This window comes from Pseudorasbora parva, chromosome 21 (genome assembly GCF_024679245.1).
Source record: "Pseudorasbora parva isolate DD20220531a chromosome 21, ASM2467924v1, whole genome shotgun sequence".
NCBI lineage: Eukaryota > Metazoa > Chordata > Actinopteri > Cypriniformes > Gobionidae > Pseudorasbora > Pseudorasbora parva.
Genome location: NC_090192.1, coordinates 26,510,136 through 26,537,508, shown reverse-complemented (window position 1 = coordinate 26,537,508; position 27,373 = coordinate 26,510,136). Strand labels below are relative to the sequence as shown.

The window sequence follows — 27,373 nt, the reverse complement described above, 5'->3', positions numbered from 1 at the left end:
CCCTTTTTTGGGACACCTTGCTAGTACTTGAGTATAGTGAACTCATTGTCAAGTTCAAGAAACCAGTTTGAGATTATCCGTTATCCTGCTGGGAGTAGCCATCAGAAGATGGGTACACTGGTCATAAAGGGATAAACGTGGTTGGCAACAATATTCCAGTAGGTTGTGGCATTTAAACAATGTTCGGTTGGTACTAAGAGGCCCAAAGTGTGCCAAGAAAATACCCCCCTCACCATCAGCCTGAAATATTGATACGGTACAAGACAGGATTGGATCCATGCTTTCTTGTTTTTTACACCAAATTCTAACCCTGCCATCTGAATATTGCAGCAGAAATCCAATTTTAGTGAGCCCATGCAAATTTTAGCTTCTGTTTCCTGCTCTTCGCTGACGAGTGGCACCGGTGTGGTCCTCTGTTCTGATTTAGCCCATCTGCTTGCATTCAGAAATGCTCTTCTGTAAACCTTGGTTGTAGCGAGTGGTTATTTGAGTTGCTGTTGCCTTTCAGCTTAGTTTGAACTTCAGTAGTTCGTCTTGAACATTTCTACATGCCTTACGCGTTGAAAGATGCTGCCATGTGATTGGCTGATTATAAATTTGCATTACCGTGGAGTTGCAGTGTAATAATGATGTGTATAGTTCACATTTTTAAAAATGAAATGGTAAAATAAATTATAAAATTAGGACTGTATTGTAGGTAAATGAGGAATAAGTGTATAAGTAAAAGTTATAGCAGGCTATTTAATTGAAGTCAAGTACACTTTGGGTCAACAGTGTATTATTGCAAGGAATACAAATCTCTTAAACTGAAAATAAAATCTTGTTTTATTCGTGAACAAAGAAATAAACATGGCTATTTGTCTATTCAAAACTTCTAATAACATTTTTCACTGTATTATTTGTGTCTTCAAAAAATTGTGTTTGTCTCTTCTTAATCCCATGTCTGTCTTGGCAAAATCAATGTGACCCACAGGCCGTCCAGTGTAGGCCTATGTTTAAACAAAAAAAGTGCTGTGGGATACAAAAATGTTTTGTCTGTCTCTCTGAACTTTTAGAACAGCTAACATTGCTTACAGCACTTTGTTGTAAATGTTAAATTAAGAAGTTTGTAAATGACGGCCTTACATGACATTCCATCTCTATTCGAATGTGTGGTCAGAAATTCTAATTCTCCAATTTCTGCTGGAGGTTACTTTACATTACAAATCACATTGCCAGAACATGTATCTGAGTTTAGGTCTAACAGACTGAACCTATAAGAGCTTGGTTAGTAGCCTACTACATTTTCTCTATCTAGTAAAGTCACAGGTAAACTCACAGGTAAAATCATTTTTTGTGCATTTTGCATTTGCTGCAAACATAAAAAACAGTCTTTTCTCATGATATAGTAGTAATATTGGGTCTTTATTAAGCAATCTCTTGAACCACAGTAATGTGTTTAGATTAGATAGGCCTCAGAAGTGAGAGGAATGCAGAGTCCCTAATGAGATTAATTTAATCAAAACAAAAAAACCTTATATACAAGTGGATGGGGTGGGCATGTGCAATAGGTGCAGCGGGTAGTAAACTGGGATTGGGAACTTGGGAGAATATCGTGGCATTAGTACATGTAGCCTTTGGAGTAGGGCTGAGGGCCCATGTTGGTGGCAGCTGGTTCGGGAGGGTAAGACGCTCCCTCATCAAGGTGAGACAGCGGCACCGTGTCCTCCTCGTTGACGTAACGTTCGAATTCTGCCTTCAGACTTGGCCGCTGATTGTCAGGAAAAGCCAAGGATATTAGAGCTTCTGGCTCACACACGAATTTGTAAACATAACGCTCACCCGCCACCTAGGGGAAAAAGTTCAATATTACTACTAATAATAATAATTAAATATTTCATAATCAAAGATCATAATAAGGATGCGATTTAAATCTCAATAACAACATTGATTAATATCAGGTTGATGCATCATGACTAACTGTGATCTTCCATTTTTTCGGTTTGAAAAATTTGAAATAAAAAATTATAATGTAAATAAAATGCATATAATTAGAAAAAAAAACTGAAGTATAAACCTGTATTGAATTTAATTTTCTAATATTGTACTTTAATTTTCTACAGTGTGTTTTCATTAGTGTCAAAAACCATTACTTTATTTAATGAAATATATTTTTAGATGGTTATTTTTCATGGTTTGTTCTTCATGTTAGTTCACAGTACATTAACTTATGTTAACAAGATTTTAAAAAAGTATTGGTAAATGTTGAAATTAACATTAACAAAGATAGATAGATGTTTTATAAGTAAATTATAAAATTATAAAAAGGAACTTATTATTAGTTCATGTTAACTACTGTAGTTAACTAATGTTAACTAAGGAATATCATTGTAAAGTGTTACCATTATTAATATTCATTTTACTCAAATCATTCTGGACACTGGGACCCCACATATAAAGTGAGTCAACTCAGCGGGAGCGTTGAAGTTGGTCAAAATAGCATAGGGAACAATAAAATGGGATGATGCAACGATACCTTTTGCATAATTCCCTTTTCATAATAGTAGCGCAAAGAGCGACTCAGCTTGTCGTAATTCATGGCTGGACGGTTCTTCTGCATCCCCCAGAGTCTTGCCACCTAGAGTTTTAAAAATAAGACAATACAAACCATAAGAGCAGGAAAGGACTGGACTGCAGTGCCTTAATCTGAGCACAAGAGGTCCTTGATGACTGTACAGCAGCTGAACTATGAGAAGGAAGGGCGAGTCCCCACAAAATAATGCAGTTCCCTTTTATATAACCAAATTACCACTAAACTAACCAAGAACACCGCACAGCGCACAGCGCAAACTGCTAGTTGTCAAATCTAGAGGAAATACTTCTTTATCCTAATCTTAAAGGTTCAACTTTAGGGTCCTTGAGAAAAACAGTTGCTCCATTTTGGGCCATGCAGTGAACTTGTGTGTGTCTGCTGACATTTGAGTAACTGGGTCTTTGTTTGGCTGTACGCTTTAATTGCGATAGTAAAACTTTGGTTGTAATGAATGATTCATGAGTATAGTTGAGCAGAACTGATGGATGCATCTCTGCATGATAGTTTGCTGAGTCATGCCATTTAGCCGTCTACTGACCACAGACAATAGGAGGTTAACGCTCTTGTCTCGACCACTGCGGTGTGCTTAGACTCCAGCAAAATGGAAGGTTGTAATATTTGGTAATGGAGCCATTCTCCATTTTATTTCACTATGCTGTTAAGTGGGGTAAATAATGCATGGCAGCTAATGGAAAACTGCCATTGTGTGGATGTGTTCTTAGACCCTGGGGAAGTGTGAGCTGATCACAAGCAAATCTCTAAAACCCATTGTTTATTCTCTCTACAGTTTGAGAAGGCTGAATAAACACTGCATCGAATTGATCTGAACCACCCAATATTCATATTTTCCTCTTAGATCTCTGAGCGATCAATTGCTTTTCTGGGTAAAAATCATATTTTGCCTCCTGAGAACTTAAAAGCCTGATGTTTACCTCCTCTGGCTCAATGAGTTTAAATTCCATGCCACGGCCGGTCCAGGCGATGAAGTGCGCATTGCCAGGGTCGTCGAGGAGGGCTACTAAGAACTGCCAGAGTTGCAGTGAGCCACGGCGCTGATATGGGGCACCTTCCCGAAACACACCACCCCCTTCCTGCTTCACCTCACCTGAACACAGGCAAAGAGATTGTAGGTTAATTCACCTATAGATAACAATTACATACCCAATAAACAACGTTTTAGAATTTTGAAGAAAAGTTATGAGTTAAAATGGATCATTTAGGAATCTGTTTCAAGTTTTAAAAAAATAATCAAAATTTGTGACATTGATCAAATGGCCAGACTTATGGACCCCATGTATAAATTGTATTTCTCATTTTTGTATTTTGTAGTTTTTAATTATAGCACTTCATTTAATTGTATGAGATTGGCATTGAAGATACTTTTTGTATTTGAAATTAGTGCCAGTTGTTGGAAAATAACATGCAGACAAGCAAGACTTACTTTCAAATTTCTCAGGAACGACGCGAGAATCATTTTCAAACATGTAGCCTGAGAACAGGACAAGGGTATTATTAGTACACTGGTTTATACAAAAACGATCCACATGAGTTATACTGCGCTAATGTATTAATGGCAGTCAATAATAACAAGCATTTTCCTGTTTGACTTTTCAAATTGAGATCTATGACTACAGTAACAGTTTTTTCCATTGATATTTATGAATTCTTATTATGGGAAACATGGACTCTTGTCTTGATGATTATTATTATTATTCAGTTATGTACACTTGTGAAGCAAGGTACTAAATTTTCTGTATCTAATGGTTCATTACAGAGATCAGCTAACAACTGAAAATACCCAAAATGGTGCTGCAAATGCAGCAAGCGAAGAGAAGGATTATTTTTCTTCACTCCAGGAAAAATACTCGTCTTTTCCAGTAGTAATATTTACCCTGGAATTCTTTAGGCAAGGGAGAAACAAATGTCCATGCCAACAGAAACACAGACCCTCTGGCCTGGTTAGCCAGTGACCGCACAGTACCGGCCAATCCTGATGTGCTGTGAGTGTGTGAAATTTGCATTCTAGAACTATAGCTGCATATTCTAGATGAACAAACCATGTCCTTACCTTCACTGTTGTGCTGTGGGTTGGAGTAGCCCTCGTTGTGATGGTACATGGAGGGGCAACCAGGCACATCTGTAGAGCAAACAAATACTCTCAGTGATGGATGCATGCACATGATCTGTTGATCTTTATTTATGTTCTGTTGGTAAAATGCCCTATATAGGCCGTATTTTAAGGCCTGGTGCGAAAGCTAAAGGTAAACATCTTGATTATGTTGAACAGCATTTCAACAAGTGAAAGTAATCCAATTAAGATAACAGTCTAGGCTAGATACATTTTGATTTCAAATAAACATACATTGTATGTATCCTGAAAAGAAGGCAATTCGGTGCAATGAATGAAAAAAAAAAAACATTATCCAATATGGTGGACAAGACTAAACAAATCAAAATAGCTCAGTGTAATTAAATATGAATTAGTTTGCCCAGTGTTTATGTGCCTCGTATTTTTGTTAGTGCCACGGTTCCCAAATTTTTTGTCAGCCAAACCCCTCATACTTAAAGTACCTGCTGAGATATTTATTAATTATATATAATAAATATTATTTATTTTTATATTATTCAGTGACACATTAATAAACCTTTATTATTATTATTATTATTATTATTATTATAGCTAATTATAAAGACTGTCAAATAAAAAGTAACAAAGTGACTTAAATCCTTTACTTTCAAAGTAGTACACTATAAAAAAGTTGCAGCCTGAAATTTATAAGTAAAAACAAGTTGGATGTTTAAGTGATTTCAAGTTAAACTGACTTTGTAATTATCTTTTATAACTAATGCAAAAAAGTTGAAAATTGCTTAACTTATTATGATGAGTTAAAACAATGTAAAAACATTCGTTGTCAATTTACTGATCTACTGATTTTTACAAGCTATGCATCACCGTTAGCACGACTGAAGTTAATTTCAAGTTGCTCTAATGTATGAAGTGTTATTTGTGTAAGACATCGTGGCCAATGAGAATTTCAAAACAGTCACTCGTGAGGTTACGCTGAGGTTACGATATGCTTGCTATATGTCGGCAGTCGGTAGCAAGGCAGCTCACTAGGTTTGAGAACACAGCTAATCATTGCTAGTCCTGTTTAGGCACTATTTCTGTAGGGTGTGAGGCTGGTGCATCTGCAGATTTGATAACCTCTGCCACTGAGTGCTGCAAGGACAAAAGGTCCATTTGTCATAAAGTCATTTGTCATAATATCACCTGTTGGCAGCTTTATTTTTAGGCAGTAAAAAGCAGTGGATCTTGCACAGTACTGCGGGAAGACAGAATCAGCTTTATAACGTTGTAGTCTCTCTCTCTCTCTCTCTCTCTCTCTCTCTCTCTCTCTCTCTCTCTCTCTCTCTCTCTCTCTCTCTCTCTCTCTCTCTCTCTCTCTCTCATACTGTATAAATAAGAAGCAGTTCGTTTGTGAGGTTGAGCCATGATTCATGGCTGGAGAATGCAGTGGCAGAGGCCATGATAAGAGGTCACAGGGGAGAAAGAGCTCTGAGGGACTAGAGCACTTTTCTCATACATAGAGCTCAAATAAATGTCACCGTTGACAGAGCTGTCGGACTGTTACTTATTCCATTTTTAACTGAAACTCTGTCACAGGACCCCTTCTGAAATAAACTGAGATGGTAGAGATGCATGATTTAGAACCGTCCAATCAGTTTGTGATTCTGAAATTGTTTCTTATGGATGTTGGCATATCTTGCTCTGTTTTTGTTCTGTAGCAGAGCGGCAGGGATGAATCTACTGATAACATGCTGTACTCCACCTCAGATAGGGCGGTCTATCCTCACACAAACATCCTTTTGTTCCACACTATCGCATCCAAAGTTGCCACATTTCAGCACGTATGAATCTGAGTAGTAGAATCGGCCTTTCTCAGTGGTTTTTAGTATTATTTATATACTGCTTATGCTTCAGTTTTAGTCATTTTAGTACTTCAACATTTTTATTTTGTTTGATTTCAGCTTTATTTCAATAACGGAAACGATTTTTAATAACAATTAACAAAAACAATACTGGCTTGTACCTTACTTAGGAGGGAACAAAATAACCCAGAAAAAAGTCATGCTTGCTTTTTTTTGTTTCTTTTAAAGGATCAGTTGAACTGCTAACTTAGTTTTTTTCCTAATCTATGTGCAGTGTGTGTTAGATCACCGTTGTTTGTGTCTTTCACAGAGCACTGATAAGTTGGACCTGCGCAGGGTGTTGTGTTTCGACCCTGTGTCAGTCGCTAAGTGGAGTGGGAGGAGGTGAGTTTGCCTGTGTTGTGAGTATATGGTCCGAGCCCCCGGGCTACAACACAACTCGCCCTCCCACCTCCCGCTCCCTCGACCAAGCCAGAGCACGGGCTCGGGTTACCGAGGCTACGCTCATTTTTCCATTATGAGTTCATCTGCCTGCAGAAAAAGGAAGCCGCTGCTGCAACCCTACACCCGCGAGCACTCCGCTGGGGATTCTAGTCTTTCCAGTGCCCTCCATTTTCTCAATGAAATTCCTATGCTTCCCTCCCTCTCAAAGAACACAGGCAGAAGGGGAGGGGTAAAGGTGCGGGGAGAAGTACAGAAACACTGTTGAGACTTTTGCAAAGTGTCAGTGGAAGCGGAGGAGAACAATCTAAATCTCTTTAAAAAAGAGACTTTGGGTTTTCTCGACCAATTTACTGTTTACATTAGTGGCCTGATGTGGTTTAATTATTCAGGAAGAGAGAGGAAAGAAGACACTTTCAAAGCAAATGAATTGACTCCGATCAGAATGCCTTTTGACTCACGTACCAGGTTCGTAAGTGTAGTCAGTGGGTTCCTGTTTGACCATCATATGGGCAGGAGGAAACCTCTGAGGCTGTGTCCCGGTCATGTGGGCCACTCTGTCGTACAGAGGGTCCAGGTACTCCTGCTTGAAGTTTTGCTGAGGAGGATAAGGCAAGCAGGGGTCAGAGTGTTGCCTATGGTAACTGCTGCCTCCGCCCCCGCTGGCATGGGCAGGATGCATGCGCTGCAGGGCCTGGCCTTGGGAAGAAAATGGTGGGCACATCTCTGCAGAGCCGGAAGGGAACCTGGAACTGGCAGGAAAAAATGAAGCATTGATTATCACATAGGCTCATAAAAATGCTGTGGCAATGCAAGTATGCTTTCTTAACTGTGCTCTTTTGACAATATATAATATATTATAATAAAATGCTACTAGTCAAAAATGTGCACTGATATTGAAATTCTGGCCAATACTAATATTGGTAATATAATACTAATATACACACAAACTCATAATTATTTTGTTATGGCCGAAATGTGTTAATTAAATGAATATCTAATATTCATACTGTACATTATAATGTACAGTATGAATATTAGATATTCATTTTTAGATTTGCCACACATCTTAATTTTTTTTTTACATTTAACAGTGCCATTAAATTTAACTGTGTTTTAAAGATTAACTTTAGTGAGCATTTGATGACGACAAAGGTCATTTAAGTGTAAACGGGACAAATGAGCATTCACTTAAATATCCAAATGGATTCACACGTAGTATTCAAAATCATTGATTTTAGTTATACAGCCCATAACCGATAAGGTATCGATATATCATGCAATCAAATCCCTAGTCAAAAGTAAATACCTACACATTCTTTATCATTATTGTTACCTGGGGTTCATGGGGTAACTGTGGCTGTGGCAGGCGTGGGATTGGCTAGCTGAGGGTGGATTCATGTACCCTGACTCCGGCCGGGTTCCCACTGTTGGTTTAGGGGAGTAATGCTGCATAGGGGACATGGGTGTCCCTGGACAAGAGCTCTTGGATCCTCCTGCTGCTGTTGTTGCTGCCACAGCTGCTCTCTTCTGCTCATAGGCACTGCAGGGCACACGGACACTTTCAAACTCAACAATCCATTTCTTTCCAGTCATAGATCATGTATGGATGTATCTTCAACTATAAACACTTTTATGTTTTTCAGGTAGATTATTGAAACTAAGAGATTTTTTTTCTCTTTAAATAAAGGCCACATTAAACCATTTAAATGCATGTATAGATTTTGCTTTACGCATGTGCCAGATTTTACAATGTTAAAATACGAAAATGCTAAATTAAAATATTAAAGAGTGGAACATTCATAAACCAATTTAATATTAAGTAAAAGGGGGTTTCTAATCACTAGTGTTGCTGTCTCCAAATATGTGTGAAAATATAATTTAATTGTATTTAATGAAATAAAATATGAAATTAACCTTAGCACAATGTGTGATTTTATTCACCACATAATGTTATTAAACACACTGCATCAGTTGAGATGTAGCAGAAATGACAATGTGGTGGAAATGTTCATGATAAACAATAGTCCTGTCATAGACAGATATACATAGACCGATCGATCAGCATCCGGCTTTTGACTGACCTGGCGTAAAGGCACTGCTCTCCATTGGGATAGCTGAAGCTCTGCTTGTGGCTGCAAGACTGGCTGGGATCTGAACCTGGACTTTGAGGCTCTTTCTTAATCTTCACAGGCGGGCTGTGGAATGCCACCGCTGTAATACAAAGAGAAACAGGTTCATTAATGGACCACATTCCAGGTAACTCCTGTCTCGAGAAATGACACACTGCACTAAAACTACAACAAGAGTAACAATCTAAAGTAAAGACACACATTTTTGTATTACAATTACATTAAATTGGTTAGTTTGACTTTAGCCATAGCGAGGGCAGTAGATCATGCAAACGTGAACGCTTAACTCTACTGTTAAACTTATTCCCCTGGTTTCACAGACAAGTCTTAAGCCTATAGTCCTAGACTAAAATGTATGTTTGGACAGTTTTAACTGAAAGCAAGCATATGTCATTGCCATCGTTTTGTCTCAAGTTACATACAAGTATTGTGTTTTTCTAAGGCACATTTATAAACACAATTAAACTAAGTCCTCAAACTAATCCTGGCTTAATCTAAGCCCTGTCTGGGAAACCAAGCCATGTCCTCAAGACCCAGCTTTAAAGTAAATTATAGACATACACATCACTTGCATTAAAAGGTTACTTTAAAATCACTTACATTAATCAATATTGAAAAGGGGACATAACCATTTTAGTTTAATTATTAATGTGCGTTAGATTCATAAATCTTATTTCCAGATTTTTTTTTCCAACTCTTTCAAAGAACACAACGGCTTCAACACATTGGCTGTGGTTAAAGGAGTATGTCTTTTATAAACATATCAACAGCTGGTCATTTACATAAGAATTTTTTTGGTTTCTTCAGTCCAACTTTTAGAGATTTTGGCATTTAGTTGAGGAGTAGCAGAGGAGCCGCCCAGCATGCGTGGGGTCTGGGTCTAAACCGCAGTGCTGTTTATTATTGGAGGGGAGCAGCCAGGCTCAAAGACGGCACGGTACAGGATGTTTTTCTGGGCCGCTCAGGGTAAACAGCAGCAGCTGTGCTCTTCCAGCTGAGCAGCAGCTCTGTGTTTATGGCTGTTTATGTGTTGATTTGTCGTGGGCGCAGACCTGACAGAACAGGCACTGCTGAAACCCAAGCCCAGGTAATTACATATTTCATTTACAAAAAAAAGAATACAAAATTGGGGTGGGGGTGGGGGGGCTTTCAATACTGTAACACAGCAGCACAACGTCCTGCCCTCTCAAAGGCAACACTAAAATCAGAAGAGCTGAGTAATGAATCTGCATACAAGATTTATGGATCTGACCGATTGAAAAAAAATCTTAGATCAATGCTATGCTTCTATAATGGACTGCTCATTTGATCAATAAGGCTGCAAGTTCTTTTATAAATTCATTATGAACATAGAATCACTGTAGACGATAAAACCACTCTATTAATGTAATGAATCATTCCTCTTTAAAATGGGATGGAGAACCAAACAAGGATTTCAAAGCGGGGTAACGTGTAGCATTGTCAAGACACATCCGTCTGCCGTTAAATCTCCTTGAGTTTACAGACTGATGGCAGTCGAGTAAACGGAGATCTGACAATGAATCTTGGTCTATATTTGGTGTAATTTGCCTAAAGCTCTTCGTTTCTGCTTCTCTCGTTGCGATTCATGTGAAGGTTACATCACTGTTCCTCTAAAACCACTCATTTTTCTTAGGTTTTCTTTCTCGAGAGCGGGGGGTGGGGGTGGGGGGTGGGGTAACCCAAATGTGTAACGTAACATCTGTGTGAAGTGCTGTGTGTGTGTGTTATCAAAAATGTTGTTGGTTAAGCGGTTTAGTCTTTTTTTTATTTGATATGACTTTTTAAAATGTATACTGAAGCCTAAAACAGTCATGCTTTATTTATTAATATCTCTAAATTACCAATTTCCCAAAAAGGCCCTATACTAATTTTAAAGCCTTTCATTAGGGACATTAATCAAGTATATGTGCTCGCTTTTGTTTTATTTCAGTATTAATAAAACATTAAAAATGAATTTAAACATTAAAGTTTAAACAAACAAAAATAGGGAGAATTAAAATGTGTTTGACGCCTCTGGTGATTTTAATCTGCCACATAAACCTGGTAAGATGTAGATTTAAATAATGCTCCCTTGCATCTGAGTGCATTTAACATTCACACCTCCCTTCAAGCTGCATCTAAGTGTGAAAAACCAGTAGCATTGTACCTAAACGACAAGTGTCTCCACTCAGGATGAGCCTTTAGAGACAGGCAGGTTTAGAGGTGAGAGCTGGACTTTACATATGTAAATAGCACGATTCAGTGAAGAGGATAAGGGGTGAAAGGTGATGGTCATGGTTGAGTGCTTTAGGAAGTAGGGGATCATTATGGAGGACCATTCAGTCAACTCCCACCACAAACAAATCTCAGGACCCCGATACCCCCCTGCCCCAAACAAAAAAGATCCACCAGCTGTAACAGATGGAGGTATGGTGGCTTTAGCCAAGAGTTCTGGGGGATCCTCAGAGACTGTGTTAAAGTACTAGTAATCACTAGTATTTCTTCTTCTTCTTCTTCTTCTTCAAAAATAAAATATCATTGTTGAAATCGGTGTTTGAGCAGTGCTTTGGATGGAGAAAATCTGATTTCAGTCACTGTTAAAGCAGGACCGTTTTGTTTCTGAGTTAAACCTTAACTCAACTGATCATCTGGACAGTATTGTATATTCATGTCAGGCTCACTTCCTGGAAATGTTCATCTTATGACAGATACAGTTGAGGCCAACCATATCAACTCAACAGGTACAATGAGCTAAAGTTCGAGTAATAATATCTCAAGACTCTAAACCTATCATATCGTTCCAGAGGAATGTGACTGCTGTGGCCTGTCGTCAGATAAAACACAAATCCTGAGCAGAACGAGTCTTTATGCAAAGACTGTTTGATAAAAACACAGAACAAAGGATTATCGTGTTGCTTTAGTATGGTGTGATGTGAACGAATCCTATATGCCCATTTGATATATGAGCTGATGTTGTGATAAAATCTGATTTTAGATTATGATAACATTCTGACTGTCAGTGAAGAGATGCCACCTGGCGTCCCACTGGCCATTTGAAACCAACAGTGACAAATCAATGAGAACAACAAGGATGCCAATTATGTCTGAATGGCTTAAAGGTTGAAATGGCAGTATTGATTTTGGGCAGCCCACTTAACACGGCTCTCAAAGCTGGTTTGTTTCCTTTTAAGTACAGCCTGTCATAAGTAGTACATCAAGTGTTTAATTGAAATAAAAGTGACAGGATTGCAAAACAGAAAGTCACTATTATAATAATGCAGTTGGGAATGTCGAAATATAATTCTAATAAAACAACAACCACTAATTGTAGACAATGCAGTGCTTAAGTTACTTTTATGGCCAATATTATTTATATTCTACACTATTTTGTCTAAAGAGCAGTTTACACATCGCCAACTACTGGCCTGGCATGAATAACACAGTTTTAGTCGCCATTTTGACTATATTATCATCTGTATGCAAAAAAAAAAAAAAAAAAAAGCAAAAGTTCAGTTTTGTAGTACATCATTGTTGTGTAAACGTACCAATCAGACTTTTAATTGCTGTTTTAAAAAAAGTCTCTTAAAAGCACCAAGGCTGCATTCATTTGATCAAAAATACATTAAAACAGTAATACTGTGAAATTTATTTACCGTTTTTTTTTATTTATTTACTTTTTTTTACCGTGATTTATACCTATAATTGCAAAGTTTGATTTGAATGGGGTTTCAGCAGCCATTACTCCAGTCTGGAGTGTCACGTGATCCTTCAGAAATCATTCTAATATACTCAAGTAACATTTAATAATTAACAGTTGTGTTACTGTTTTTTTTTTTCAGAATTCTTTGATGAACAGAAAATTCAAAATAACTGCATTTATTTAAAATGTATATAGAAATCTTTTGTAAAATAATAAAAGTCTTTTTACAGACACTTGATTCATTTAATGTATTATTTAAAAGAGTCTTACTGACCCCTTTTTAGTGTTTATAATGTCTTGGTGAACAATACAAAGATGAGAAGTTGTTTTTGGAGTTTTTGGTTTAAGTAGAAAAGAAGCTACGCATTTTAAAAAGGGTATTTTTCTCATTTGAGGCGGTTTATATAAACCCACCATCATTAAAATGATCAGTGGAAAGTCCGGGGAGGGACAAGGATGATAGAAAGGATTGTTCTTTCAGCTAGAGGTTTTGCAGAAACAATGCTGTCATCTCAGCACAGTACAGCAACACATGGCGGACATGTGGTGTCCATGTCAACACGATCAGAATGAAAGAGAGTGCAAGCGAGAGAAGAACGCTAACAAAAAAAGGAAGTTCTGGCTTCTCTCAGATGGTGATTGGCCAGGGGTTTTCCATAAAAATGCTCGCTCTGGTTTGACTGTCGCTTTACAGCGTCAGCAACTTCCCTTTTGAATATCAGACAAATTGTTGACAAACTTGAATCACAAGATAACTAGAGTCTCGTGTGAAGCTAAATTTGTGAGCTCTCAATACGTCCTTTGTTTGGAAACACATCTTTTGGATTCTTCATGTGTTTGAGTGTTTTTGTGTAGTAAATGTCACATCGTGATTGGGAGTGGATGAGACCGACCGGAGACTTCGCAATGGCATTGACATGTTTCTGTTAACTGCACGGTATCACTTCCCTTTATGATTGGATTCTTTTTCTGATGAAACCATATGACACACTTTGCCAATAAAAGAAATGCACCGCCCATCTTTAAAAATTAATCATTAAGCTATATTTTACCATTACCAAAATATTAACTTAGGAAACACACAGATGAAAGTGAAAATTGCAAAAGGTGGATGACCATGATCTGTAAACGCAATAGAATGATGTCATCCATGGCAACATGATAGTGTTTTATGCGTGCGTTCATGTGGAAAGAGTAATCAAACTCTCAACCTCACATTCATCAGCCCTCACTATTGCAGTCCACTCTTAATGTTTAATGCATATATTGATTTTCTGCTCATTGCAGAAATTATATAATGAACTCTACTGTAGAGAATGGAGACGTGTAGAGAGAAACGTTTTTATCTCTGAAGGGAGATAACACCTGCCCATTGAATTTCTGTCAGGCCGGCGAGAAATACATTTCTACCGAGACTTGTCTCCCTGTGTCCCATCTGGGCTGATATCATAATTATACAGGGAGAGATAAAGAAACACTCAAGCTTTTTTCTTAAGGAGCCTGATCTACTCCTGAGATCACCCTGGATCAATAGACCCATCATTGCTTTTTCAATACGAGACGTGGCTCGACGCACTTCAGCAGAACTGCCCTAAGATTATGCTGAACCGATAAACTGAGCGATGAATTGGTTTAGCAATGACTTGCATTATTCCGCTGGAAAATACTCGGTGTCTCCAAACACGGTCTATCGCAGTGCGCTGGAAGTCTCTGATGTGTGTACGTGTGTATGTTAGGTTACATATGTTCCATGTTATCATTAGCCCCCACTTCAGTTTCTTTTCTATCAGCAGGAGAAGGGAGGAAAAGAGCCTCTCTTTGAGAGCTGGGAGAAAAGACAATTTCCTGGGTAGGCTTAGTGTGTTGGCCCTTTGCTTCTGTCCTCACCAATGCAGTAAAACGCACACTACTGTCCATTCAATGCCTTAGCGGCCATACCTCAGCCTCTGAAGTAGATGTTCTACCTTGTTTCAACAGCAGATCAAGGCGCAAGCTTCCAAATTTAGTTTTACTTAAGCGTCTGAGCTGCCGTTTACTACAAAAACATCCTAAAAACATTTTTAAAGAATTTTTAACATATTTTTTACACACACAATACTTTTATAGAATGTATTTATCTTGGTTAATCATGTCTTTAAGTCTCTTACGCTTTACAGTAAAAAGCAATAATATTGTGAAATATTACAATTTAAAATAACTTTTCTTTCTTCATATATTTTAAAATATATAACTGCGATTGCAAAGCTGAATTTCAATTATTACGCCAACCTTCAGTGTCACATGATGATTCAGAGTCACATGATCCTTCAAAACTCATTCTAATATGCTAATTTGGTGTTTCTTATCAAATTTTGACAGCAGTTGTGGTGCTCAATATTTTTAGGATTCTTGGATGAATAGAAAGATAAAAAACTGCATTTCTTTAAAATTCGTTAATACTTAGTCTTTTGGAACATTATATATGTCTTTACTTTACTTTTTTGCTTGTGAAGAGCAAGCAACAGAGTGAAATGTAAAAGAGACAGCAAAAAAGGAGAGAAAAAACATAAGTGTGACAAAAAAAGTGGAAAAAAAAACTGGCAACAGAAAAAAAGCAAACCAACACAAAGAAAGAGCAAACAGAGCAAAAAGGAGAGAGAGAAGAAGAGGTAGAGGAAAAACATCTCTGTAACGGCTGTGTTGAGTGCAGCTCTCAGTCAGTCCAAATCATGAATGGAGATTCCGTTTTCTCTTAATGTGCTGCCTCAGCCAGTCCCTCACAACCAGCCCATTCATAAAAAATGTGGGGCTTAAATGTGCGCGTGTGTCGGTGTGTGTGTACGCGTGTGGCTCGTTTCTCTGCAAAAAGTTAGTGAAAGAGGAAAGCCTGGCCCCCTCTATGGGGTAGAATGACTGGTCTCTGTACATTTTCTGGCACTCTTGAGGATGTTTTTGCAGACTTTGTTGCATAGCAGCTGTATTTTGGAAAGCTGAGAGCTGTAGAGCTGCATATTTTGTTAGAGAAGGGGCGGGAGGGGAGCACGACAGCACGATCCAGTGATATATCAGACACGCCGAGAGAGCTAACGGAAGGGCAACGCAATACAAACAAGCTTTGGGCTGTAAATTTAGAAATCCCTTTGCACATCTCTTTCGTTTTCATCTCTCTTGCTCTTTACCTCTCTTTTCTGGAACTGGATTTATAGCCACAACTTCCTATATAATTACTACAAGGCACAAAACAAAACAATGGATCTCCCAACACAGCATTTGCAGGATTAACTCACATCTTGGAACACTCAGTGTTGAGACAGAGAGAACGGGAGAGAAAAGGCAGCCTAAATTATCACATTTCAGTACAGTTGGAGGGGAAACAGGATGGGGGTGGGGTTAAAACCTCCATTCAGAAAAAGGAACCATGAGGGTGGAGTTCTGTTCTTGGGCATTTTCATGAATGAGAGAAAGAATCCTGTTCGTTGAGTGCCATTACAAACAACATAAAAACTCCTTGTACTGATCAATTGTATAAAGAGATTTTGAACATATATATTACCAGTTTTGTGGTCAAAAATATATATTTCATAGACTTAAGTGAGGAAAAATTCATTACTAAGTCAATAAGTAAAATAAAATAAACATTATATAGGTGTATATATTTTTTTTCTCTCTTAAAGAAAGTGATTTTTTTTGTTTACCTAAAAAAATGGTAAAGCTTGCATTTAAAATAGTACATGTTCACAGTTATTATTTGACAAATATTAAAAGTTTGGTGTTTGCTTTGTGATATTTTGTTCTGATTCATTACCTTTGGCCCCTCTACAGCAGCCTAGAGGAGTCATTTAAAATGCTAATGGTTCCCTAACTACTCAAACTAGTCATGTTCAGATTTATAGCCCAAGTTTTGAATGACAGTTTATGTACCAAGTAGAACCGTTCAACCAGATGACTGCGTTCCATCTCTAATAATGACAAACAAGAGGTCACAGTTACGCCAAATGGAGACTCTCGATGTGGAAAACCGAGAGGGATGGGGATAGATTTTCCAGATGTGCAGGTGTTGCACAACAGCATGTCCAGCACCTCCCCCACTTCTTTAATCTGGCATTCCGTTCTGTCCCGGACTCACGGTCGTGCCCAGACGGGAAACAACTTGACTGGCAAAACAACTGAACACTTGGCTTAATGTATCTTGTTTTCCCTTATGTGTTTACAGACAAAAGGCCAAGAGACCGTTATGAAACGTAACATGCTGGCAAGGTTTAGAAAAACATCTGACTCACCTGAGTATCATTGTAATCTTAGTTTGAACCCAGCCGAGCGATAGGGAGCAGGCTGTGTTTTGATCTTGTGGTGTAAGCTGACCCACACCATATAGAGAACACAAGCGTGGGAGAATATGTTTATGTTTAAAGCTGGCTTGTCAACTCAAGTCTTTTGTTCAGTGAGCGACCTCAAATGGTGACCAATTCCTGAGTTATTACTCCATTACGTCTAAATGAAAGGGCGGGTGTTGCTGTCAGTCAAAGCTTTGCTCCACTTAACTAATGTGACAGGCCTGTCAGCCTGAACTCCCATCTCCTCTGTGAGCATTAGGAAAGGCTGTCAAATGGCAAAGAGCACTGGTGATTGGTTATGTCCTGATGGGGTTAAGTAGACATGACCCTTCCCTGCCCCAGAGTTCATCTCCACTTCCTCCCCCTCATTGTTGCACAACAGACAAGAACAATATGTTATGGGGAGCATCTGTCACTAGAGGTCAGATCTAGAATGGGGTACTAGCACTGTTTGCACACATGGGTTTGGGGATTGCGACTAGCCTGCGTCCTTTAGGAAGCCATGGACCAGTTCATGTTACTGAAAAAAACAAGATCTATGACTCATACCATGAACCTCGCAACCTTTGAAAGTAAATGTCACCATAACAGACTCGCTAACGTGATAAAGGCCCAACCCAATATGTTGTGAATGGCTTCAACAAAAGGTTCAGGGGGAAGTGTTTACAGAGCGCGCACCACAAAGCCAGGCACGCCATTGACAGGAGACACAACAAAATGAGGAAAGCAGTTGAAAAGGCAGCCCTTTGCGTTGCGCGGTACAGGAATTTGCTTTCCCATTTACACCTCTGACGGACACAAAAAGGGAATCTTTGTGCTTGACTCATGAATGATCTTTTACCGGCTTCCTTGGCTGCTCAATTGAGTCTTTCAGGCACATGCAAATGGAAGGTGCTCTTTAGTATGAACATCCAAATGCGTCAGTATAAGTGTAGCAGGTTATGTATCGAGTGTTTCTGTTACACAGAGCATGAGAACAGGACTGTTCGCCCGAAAACCTCCACGCCTCAGCCTCCAGCAGTTTGTCAATCAGTCACTTTTAGGACAAATAGATGGAGGACAAGCCTACTTCCTTTTCTTTATCTTATTGTTTTTGTCATTTCTCTCACCCTCTCAGGTTTCTAGTTCATTAATGTTCATGCCTAAGACGTAAATCAAAAGGGATGCTGTACTTACAGTTCTCTGAGTGGAAGTCAGGAACAAACTGCTCATCGTTGTCAGGAACTTGAGCTGCAGAGACCACCAAAAAATTAAAATAAGGATTATTACTATGACATAATTTCAAATCGTTTTTTTTTTTTAGATATATTCTTTTATGAAGTTCCTCTGAAACCCAGTGTATTATCCTATTTTACCAAGTTGAGATCCACTTTTCGTAAATATTACTTTCGGTTCTAGAAGTGCCATTTCTGTTTTGGGGGAATAAAAATGAATTAAAACAAAAATAGAAAAAGTAAATATAAATATAATATATAATATAATATAAATATAATATAATATAAATTACTATAATTTAGTGTAATCATACCTAAATTTAGTATCAACCTCATACTTCATTGTTAAATATGGTCTCTTTGACCCCAAACAGACCACAAGGGTTCAAATGTTATTTAATTTTTCCTGTGTTTCATAAACTTTGCGCCGTCGATTCGGAAATCAGACTCAAAATATGCCTTCAAACCAAATCATTTTTTCAAAGCCCACATAGCCTAAATGGACATTGTGATTTGATGAAGGGATGGGCTGTCCATTAGCCTGGCCTGTGTATCCCTTCATCATCCCTGGTGAAACCTGAGTTACTGCCTCTGGACAGCCCGTGACCTTCACCTCCACTTTTCCATGTGCCAGCACTTTTCCACAGGCAGCAGATCAATATCACCACTGAGTGTGTGTGCAGATATCTTGATTACAGCTGAATTCCATCAGATGAACAGTAGATGGGCTATTATTATTCTTCGATTCAAATTTGCTCTCTGCTTCTTTTTTACTTGTATTTCTGAACGTGCTTCAGCTTTCTATCTATCTATCTATCTATCTATCTATCTATCTATCTATCTATCTATCTATCTATCTATCTATCTATCTATCTATCTATCTATCTATCTATCTATCTATCTATCTATCTTTTTTTGGTTTACTTTGGGGCTGTTTGCACAACATAATTTTCATTCATTCACATGACAATGCTGTTTTGGCCGCATGAAAATTCATTTTTGAAATTGATACTGTCATAATCTCCATGTAAACTATATATTGTAAACTATAAACTATATAAAATATATATGAATTCCTGAAAACGATTATGTTATGGACATGCGTATTGTGATCAGTCTATAGACGAATGGTGTTTCTTTACAAATTGACATCGCCAACTACTGGCCTGGCATGCACAGTACAGTGTTTTTAGTCGTTTTTGCGGATCCTTGTGAACAGGGATCATTTTGATATTTTTTGTACCCAAAAAAACGCAATGGGAAAAAAAACTTGTATGTTTTAGTACACTGTTGTTAGTCTCAACCTCAGACGTCACGCCCACGGACTGTTGGCTGAATGTTTTTATGCATATGGCACACTTTTCCGGAAACACTTGTGGAGTTTCAAAGTCGCCAACTGATTGGTTGAATTCTACAGGATGTCTGCGAGATGCGTGTTTTGCATTCCTTAGCGGTCCTCGCAAAAGAACACTCGTTTTTACAACTGTGACAATGAGCGCTTACCAGGATCAACTAATCACTGGATTTTCAAAAGTATGTGAAGTTCGCGGCTCCACTGTTACAATAAACTTGCACAATGTTCTTGAATTAATAATTTACAGTTGCATGATGGTCTGTTATTGCAGGGACATCGACTTAAATTTTCCCCTAAAGCCCCTAAACAGGATGCCAAACAAAACAAACTGTGATTGGTTGCATTGCATGGCAGTCAGGTTCACGTACCCAGTTCTTAAGTGACATAAAAAAAGCACTTTTAATTAAGTGATACAGTTCTCTTTTAATTCCCAAGGTTAACATCAACTGAAATTTGTAGATGAAGTCAACAAAAATCTTAAATTTAGGGTGTGTGGAAAGCAAGGCCAACTTGATTGGAGTGACTAAATTTAGATGTAAAAGGGTTATTCCTGCCACATCATTATGCTAATCTTGCCGCCTAATTATCAAAGATAAAAATGTTGCATTGAAAATTATTTTTGTGGAAAACTTAGCACTTGCATCTCTGGCACTCCCACACATCTGTATCACATACAGGCCTTATTTAAACATAAAAAGGTGATCAATGTCAGACCACAAGAAGTGATATCCTCCCCCAACTCATCACCAACACTAGCCCGACCCTGCTGATGGATTTACAGACTTTCAAGCTGATGTAGCCAATTAACTGGCTTATCCATCGTAAGCATGTTTCAACAGAATAAGAAACGATTTAGAAGAGAGTAAATGTAACACTGTACCGTTAATACTAAATGTATCTTCTTGCGCACATAGAAAAAAAATCTGAAGGACATTCTCAGACAATGTTGATGAGCTCTGCTTGGTGAAGTGTTCTGGAATTCATCACTTGCTTTGATGTCTTTGAACGCTGGCTTTTAAGGTCATGCAATAAGTGTTTGAGGAGGGAAAGAGAGCAAGAGAAAGAATAGAGAAGATAAGGTTAAGGGAAAGTAGAAGAAGAGTACAGTTCCTAAAGTTTAATGAGCTTTAGAAAAGGAAAGGGTTGCTTTGAACCTTTTCTTCACATCAAGGAATTGGCATGCATAAAATCAGAAGATTAATGTGTCTGGCATTGAGTACAGTAATTTTCCAAGGTGTTTATGGTCAAATTCTATGCAAATAGATTCTGTTAAGCTTCAAGTGGCTGTGAGTTTCTTTAAAGGTTGTGCTGGGTGAAATCTACAGACACAAACAAAAGCTATGGATATGTATTGCATACCGATTGCATAATAATGTACAGTAACAATCAATAATGTCCCATAAAGGGTATTAATAATAATGTATGTGGTTTTGCTGACTCTGCTTTTTGTGGATTTGTGAATTTGCAGACTGGTTCAATAATGGAATATAATTCCAAGGACTGCTATTCAATACAGTTAGGGGAAAAGGCTCGACAAGTCACTGTTATTATGCTAATAAATAAAATAATAAATAAAAGTAGCCACATTGAGTTGTCCTTGAATAAAGCAGCTAACATTTATACATATTGATGTATGTGATAATTATAAAAGCTTGTTTCTACTACAGAATAAAACGTTTTAAAAGATAATTGTGGTTTTTTTTTGTCTCTGAATTGCAAGAAATAAAGCCAGAATTGCGAGATATAAAGTCGGAATTATGAGATAAGTCGGAATTGCTAGCTATAAAGTCAGAATTGCTTGACATGAAGTCAGAATTGTGAGATATAAAGTTCAAACTGCGAGTTATAAAGATCGAGTTGCGAGTTATAAAGTCAGAATTGTGAGATATAAAGTTTGAAATTCCAAGGTATAAAGTCAAAATTGTGAGATATAAAGTCAGAATTGCTTGGTATAAAGTCAGAATTGTGAGATATAAAGTTCGAAATTCCAAGATATAAAGTCAAAATTGTGAGATATAAAGTCAGAATTGCTTGGTATAAAGTCAGAATTGTGAGATATAAAGTCAGAATTGCTTAGTATAAAGTCAGAATTTTGAGATATAAAGTTTGAATTGCGAGTTATAAAGTCAGAATTGCAAGATATAAAGTCGGAATTGCTTGGTATAAAGTCAGAATTGTGAGATATAAAGTTTGAATTGCGAGTTATAAAGTTTGAATTGTGAGCTATGATGTCAAAATTGTGAGATATAAAGTTTTAATTGCGAGTTATAAAATCAGAATTGTGAGATATAAGGCCAAAAATGCGAGCTTACTGTTTTAAAGTATAAAGTAGTTATAAAGTAAGAATTGTGAGCTATAAACATTGTGAGATAAAGTCAGAATTATGAGATAAGTCGGAATTGTGAGTTATAAAGACAGAATTGTGAGATATAAAGTCAGAATTGCTTGATATAAAATTTGGAATTGCGAGTTATAAAGATAGGATTGTGAGATATGAAGTCAGAATTGCTTGATAAAAAAAAACTGATTTATGAGCTATAAAGCCGGAATTGTGAGATATTAAATATTTCCAAAATATTTGCCCTTAAACTGGTTTATTAATAATAATAATTATTATTATAATAATAATTATAATAATAATTATATTTATAATAAATAATGATAATAGTACTGACAAAAAATTATTATTATCAAAATGTTCTGTGTATTATGACTCAATAAAAGGCACGAGCCAAAGAAACATAAGTTCTTCCTCTTTTGTCCACTGTTCTTTTTTATTCCTGACATGCAATAGCTCTTAATCATGTGGGCTAGTGTATGAAACTGACGCTTGAAACTTCAACATTCTTTTTTTTCTTGGATGTATTCCCTGTCCCCTTTCAGCCTGCCTACCATAAACACACACACACAAACTGAACGATGGGAGATTTAAATCCATCTCTTTAACATTAATCTGGTACTTCCTGTGTGACGGAAACAGTACTGATGCCCCTTTGAGCATGCTCATAGAAATTACATTAATTTCATAGATGCTGCTCTTATCCTGTTGCTATACTGTAATTATATTAGAGCCATTTAAGTTCTTCTTTTCTGCCCCAAGGAAGATTAGTAAGGCTGTTTTTATGAGACAAGGCTGAAGCCAATATTTGGCCCACCAGATCAAGCAATAAATCATTTAGACATGTTTTAACTTTTTTTTGAAAAGGAACACAAGCAATTTTTAGATAGATAAAAAAAAAATCAATTTAATGTGAGTCCCTCAAGCTCTTTAATTGAAACCAACCCGATTTCTCTCAGTAGTTAGTCTGTGTGTGTACGCGAACGCATACATGGTCACATCAGACTATGTGTCTGTGTATATCTGTGGGAGTGTGTGTGTGTGTCCATGTGTGTGCGAACGCATACGTGGTCACATCAGACTATGTGTCTGTGTATATCTGTGGGAGTGTCTGTCTGTGTGTGTGTGGGGGTGTGTGTGTGTGTGTGTTTCAAGTCAGTGATCTTCCAGGAACATCTTGTCACTGGCTTTGAAATGCAAGTCAGCACAAGACCAAAGTTTGTCTGTGCAAGCATGGAGACATGTTTCCTTTTTCTTTGAGGGAACCTGAATGACTTTTTTTTTTTTTTTGGTTCGGCAGATCCTGGGAGGAGCTGTCTTAAAATGTAAAGAATACTCACATGACTGGACAAGCTTTCCTATGAACAAGTTTTCGCTTCCTTCAATGTCTTATCTTACTCTTTTAAGTGCAAAACCCCTGCAGCAGTGTTTGTTTTAACAATATGATGAATTACTCATCATTATCACCTGATTATGAGCCTTTCCCTCCAACCAGAAGAAAGAAAGAAAAAGTTCATGGCCAGCAAAAAAATGTGGCTGCTTTTAAAAAGCAAATGTGTGTGCCCAATAAATTTGTTATTTGCTCTGTACTCTCAAACACTAAAATCATTTTGTTCAAACTTCACTGCAGCTAAAGTGTTATGCTGAATGATCCAAAGCGACTTACAACTGAGGGATATACAACAAGCGATTGTGCTTCACCTGTTAAATTTCAGTGTACTTTGTGAAGTCAGGGATGATTCTCTATTGTTTCTAGTTTATGGTCATTGCCTCCTCTCTGTCTCCTGACTGATGTGTGAAGTTCACAGTTTAAACCTGCATAATAATAGCAGATAGTTCTGCTCTGAGGATGGCACAGTATATTGAGAACTCAGACTAAATGTAAATGTCCTAATAATGTAATAAAAATCCTGATGGCATATGGCAAAAACAAGTGTGCATTAACACTCACTAATATAAGCTAAATGAGCGCAAAATCATTCTTTATCATTTAATTTTTAAAACCTTATTCATTTCACCTCTTAATTATTCTCCTAAAATACATATGAGTGTTTTCTGCTATGGGACAGATGTATAATTCATTCAAAACAGCAGGGTTCCAGCCACCCGGTCTCATTGAGAGCAGCCTTTGTATCCTCCACACGCTGACATGTACACAGTAAATTGTTTCTGGCAGGGTTCATTTCAACTATTTGCCTCCTGACTGTCTAGCTTTGATGCTGTTTGTTTGCTTTGCCTGGGTGTACTGGCTTTAAGAGCCTTTGTCAGGATTTTTCGATAAAATGTAACCAGCAGCATTGTGCAATCAAGGCATTTTTGTACACTTAACAAAAGCAACACATTTGCAACAATCATGTTGACACGACGAGTGTCCTATACAGCAAAAACATTCTTAAGCCTAGGCCTTAAATACTATATCATGCCTATCAAAAAAAACAAAACAAAAAAACATTTCTAAACTGAAAGCATGAATTTGTAACTGCTGTCCTGCCTTATCTGGGCAAGTAAGCCACCCCATTCGGAATAGCCTTTCTATATATATATATATTTTTTTGTATTATTATTATTATTTTTTTGTGTAAAACTCTGAGAAGTGTGCACTTGCTATAGCATGTCCTCGTGTGACATTTCCTAGCTTATTGCCACTAGAGGGACATATTTATTGCAATATAGACACACAATACATGCTTAGAAAAGGCACATACCTTCGGTGAGCCATGTCTCCTGAAGTTGGCTTAAATCCTGAAAGAGATCTAAAAAAAAGAAACCAAAATCATTGTCATGCTGATCTAATCTTTCAAATGAACTAAGTATTTAATTTTTCTATGTATTTGTTTATGTAATGATAAGAAAAATAAGTCTAAAATAGTAATTTTTGATAAATGAACTCATTCACTTGTCAAATCTGCCTTTTTACTGTCACCGTCCTGACTACTGAGCCAGTGTAGATAAAACAATATGTAATTTAGTAAACTTGCTTGCTACTTTACCTTCAGATTCCTGAGGGGGTAATTCGGTGTCCATGTATTTCCTTTTCGTCGCCATCAACAGTCTATTTAGGGGCCCATTTCCTTGCGACCTCTACAAAACAGAAACAACATTATGTAAGTGAAAAAAATGCATACGTATTTTTGTGAAGAAGTGAAGATTTGTATAACTTCCTAATGAAAAGGATGGATATTTCCTTTAAACCCACTATAGAGAACTAGACATTTTTAAAAGAAACATTAAAAGTGATGATTGTTACAGTGCACTTTGACAAGGATAGCCTACTGTCAAGACTAAATGCTTTTTCTTTTCTTTTTTTTCTTTTTTTTTTTTGTCATAGGATAGTTTAGAATGATGCCCACTCAACATCAAAACTTAATTTAGTGTTTTAAATCAGCACGTTGAAAGCCCTAAGAATTCAAGCATCCTGAAAAGGGAAGCTGTGATTTCCTTTCAAGTAAGATTCAATTTTGAGAAAAGCTTCTGCTGAAAGGATTAAACTTTACCTTCTGAGCACAACGTAGCCTACAACATGGAGAAATAGAACATGTAATAGGCTGTTTACTGCAGTTTTACTTTGTTTCAGCCCAAACTGAAAGCAGTTTTCAACGCAATAGCGCTTACTTAAAACAAATCACATGCAACGACGACAGAGAAACAGCACAACATCCCCGCGTGAAGCGCAGCGGAGCTTTGAAGTGAATAAAGCCATACTCACATTAGCTAAAGTATAAGGCACTTGCTGGTCCAGATATCCATCCATCTTACAATCCATGCCTTAACCGTTTGTGGTCATTTAGGCTGTGTTTTAATGAGATCCACGAAGACTGAGAGAGGAAGGAAGACGGACAGAGCAGCAGCAGCAGCAGCAGTTTGTGAATGGAGCGCGAGAAGGCTGCATACGTAATGAGCTCCATTCACAAAAAACCACCAGCGTGCGTATAAACACACACTGGTCTCTTCTAAATCACAGTTTGGACAGCTCGAGACCTGCTCTTTGTTTCATTTGAGGCAAGACGCTATTGTCTAAAGAGTTTGCATTGGATTTTGCGGGGTAAACACATTTAACAAGGATAATCTGACAACTAGCTGTTGTAGCCTATATGCCACGTTTATGCTGGTATATAGTGTAAGAGTTATTCTTTAGCCTACCATTGGCCTAAAAGGAGAGAAACGACGAAAATAAAGATTAAATTGTTTTATCTTATCTAGGCTATATTTGTAATGAGTTTAAAACGTAGGCTATTTGTTTTAATTCGTTTAGCTTGTCATTATAATTTCTGTCATTTCTAACGCTTATCTTTTCTTCAAGATAGTGAGTTTTACATTTTTTAAAGGCAGTAATAAAACAACTTTTTGATTTTATTGGGGTAGCCTATAGCCTACAGTGTATAGGCTATGTGTGGCCACAGTGAATTGATTACTAAAGAAAAACAATAAACAATTTTCCTAAATCATGCTGCTGGTTTTAACTTGCTTTTCTTGCTGTCGGATGTTCGCTTAGTCTGAAGGATTTTGATTGGTGGATTTTCTCTCTCAAGAGCTCAAATTTCTTTTCTTTGTCCTTCCTTATGAATGAAACCTCTCTACGCATTCCAACCAATCAGCTTCGACGTTTAACAGCCGGAGGCGGGGCTTTCATTCTTTTAGCCAATCGGCGCATGAGAATCCCAAGGGTTTTCCCTAGTACGTTTCCAGTTGTTTTTCATTCACAAAAAAAGGGGAAAGTCGAGGAAGGAAAAATGCCATTCATAAAAACTTGCCCCAGCAGGAATGTTTTTATGGTTGTTTTTAGCGTTTGCTCTATTAACAACAGATACAGCTTGCGAAAACATCACGTGGTGGCTGCTGGGCTCGGGACAGCAGTGAATGGTTGCAATCTCAGAAGTGTAAAATGAGTGTATTACAGTCTGGCAGCGAAATGCGCAAACAGCGACACACACTTTCCATTATAAAACAGAATTACCTGCGCAAAAATGACGTTCTCTAGTAGCCTAAATTAAACATTGTAAACAGCGTTTTGAAAGTAACTTGCTTAAGTTACTCTTTTAATGTTTGGCCATTTCATGTGTTGTGCGCGGACATTTTGGAACATCAACAGTGTGTGTGGCGATTTTTGAGAACTATAACTACAGTGTTAGTAATATAAAACTGTGGCAAAAACAAACAAAAAACTAAAACTACTTATAAAGGAGTGTTACACTTATGTGTTATATTATGTGTGTTCATGTTTCTCTAACCCGCTGAGGGTTCACTTCAACCAGAATGCACACTGACAATGGGGACTCCTGTCTCCTCGTGTCCCCATGCCATGAGGAAACAAGCCTATAAAACATCATTTTAAATAAGTTTAGTAAAATGCAGACAGTTTTCAGAGATGGGTAGGGGTAA

The 27,373-nt window shown here is 37.6% G+C and overlaps 1 protein-coding gene across 2 annotated transcripts; it reads right to left on the bottom strand.

Annotated features, from left to right (window-relative positions):
- Nucleotides 1–79: 79 nt before the first annotated feature.
- On the bottom strand, nucleotides 80–26,307 carry etv4 (ETS variant transcription factor 4). Of its 2 annotated transcripts, none has more exons than XM_067430615.1 (12): nucleotides 25,701–26,307; nucleotides 24,985–25,075; nucleotides 24,700–24,747; nucleotides 18,265–18,318; nucleotides 9,028–9,157; nucleotides 8,280–8,486; nucleotides 7,409–7,695; nucleotides 4,641–4,709; nucleotides 4,014–4,061; nucleotides 3,505–3,677; nucleotides 2,516–2,617; nucleotides 80–1,828 (listed from the first exon to the last, which is right to left on the bottom strand). In XM_067430615.1, exons 1-12 carry the CDS (start codon nucleotides 25,755–25,757, stop codon nucleotides 1,601–1,603), a joined length of 1,494 nt encoding a protein of 497 aa, XP_067286716.1. In that variant the 5' UTR covers nucleotides 25,758–26,307; the 3' UTR covers nucleotides 80–1,600. The 2 variants fall into 2 exon arrangements, with proteins under 2 accessions (XP_067286716.1, XP_067286717.1); XM_067430616.1 differs by lacking the exon at nucleotides 25,701–26,307 and adding an exon at nucleotides 25,489–25,642.
- Between the last annotated feature and the right edge of the window lie 1,066 nt (nucleotides 26,308–27,373).

Bases quoted from the DNA above. Each gene is read 5' to 3' on its own strand.
- etv4 (XM_067430615.1), bottom strand. From the start codon at position 25,757: ATGGATTGTAAGATGGATGGATATCTGGACCAGCAAGTGCCTTATACT. The intron at 25,076-25,700 runs GTGAGTATGGCT...TCTGTTTTGTAG, and splicing joins TGCCTTATACTTTAGCTAAT to AGGTCGCAAGGAAATGGGCC. The intron at 2,618-3,504 runs GTAAACATCAGG...TTAAAACTCTAG, and splicing joins AACTCATTGAGCCAGAGGAG to GTGGCAAGACTCTGGGGGAT.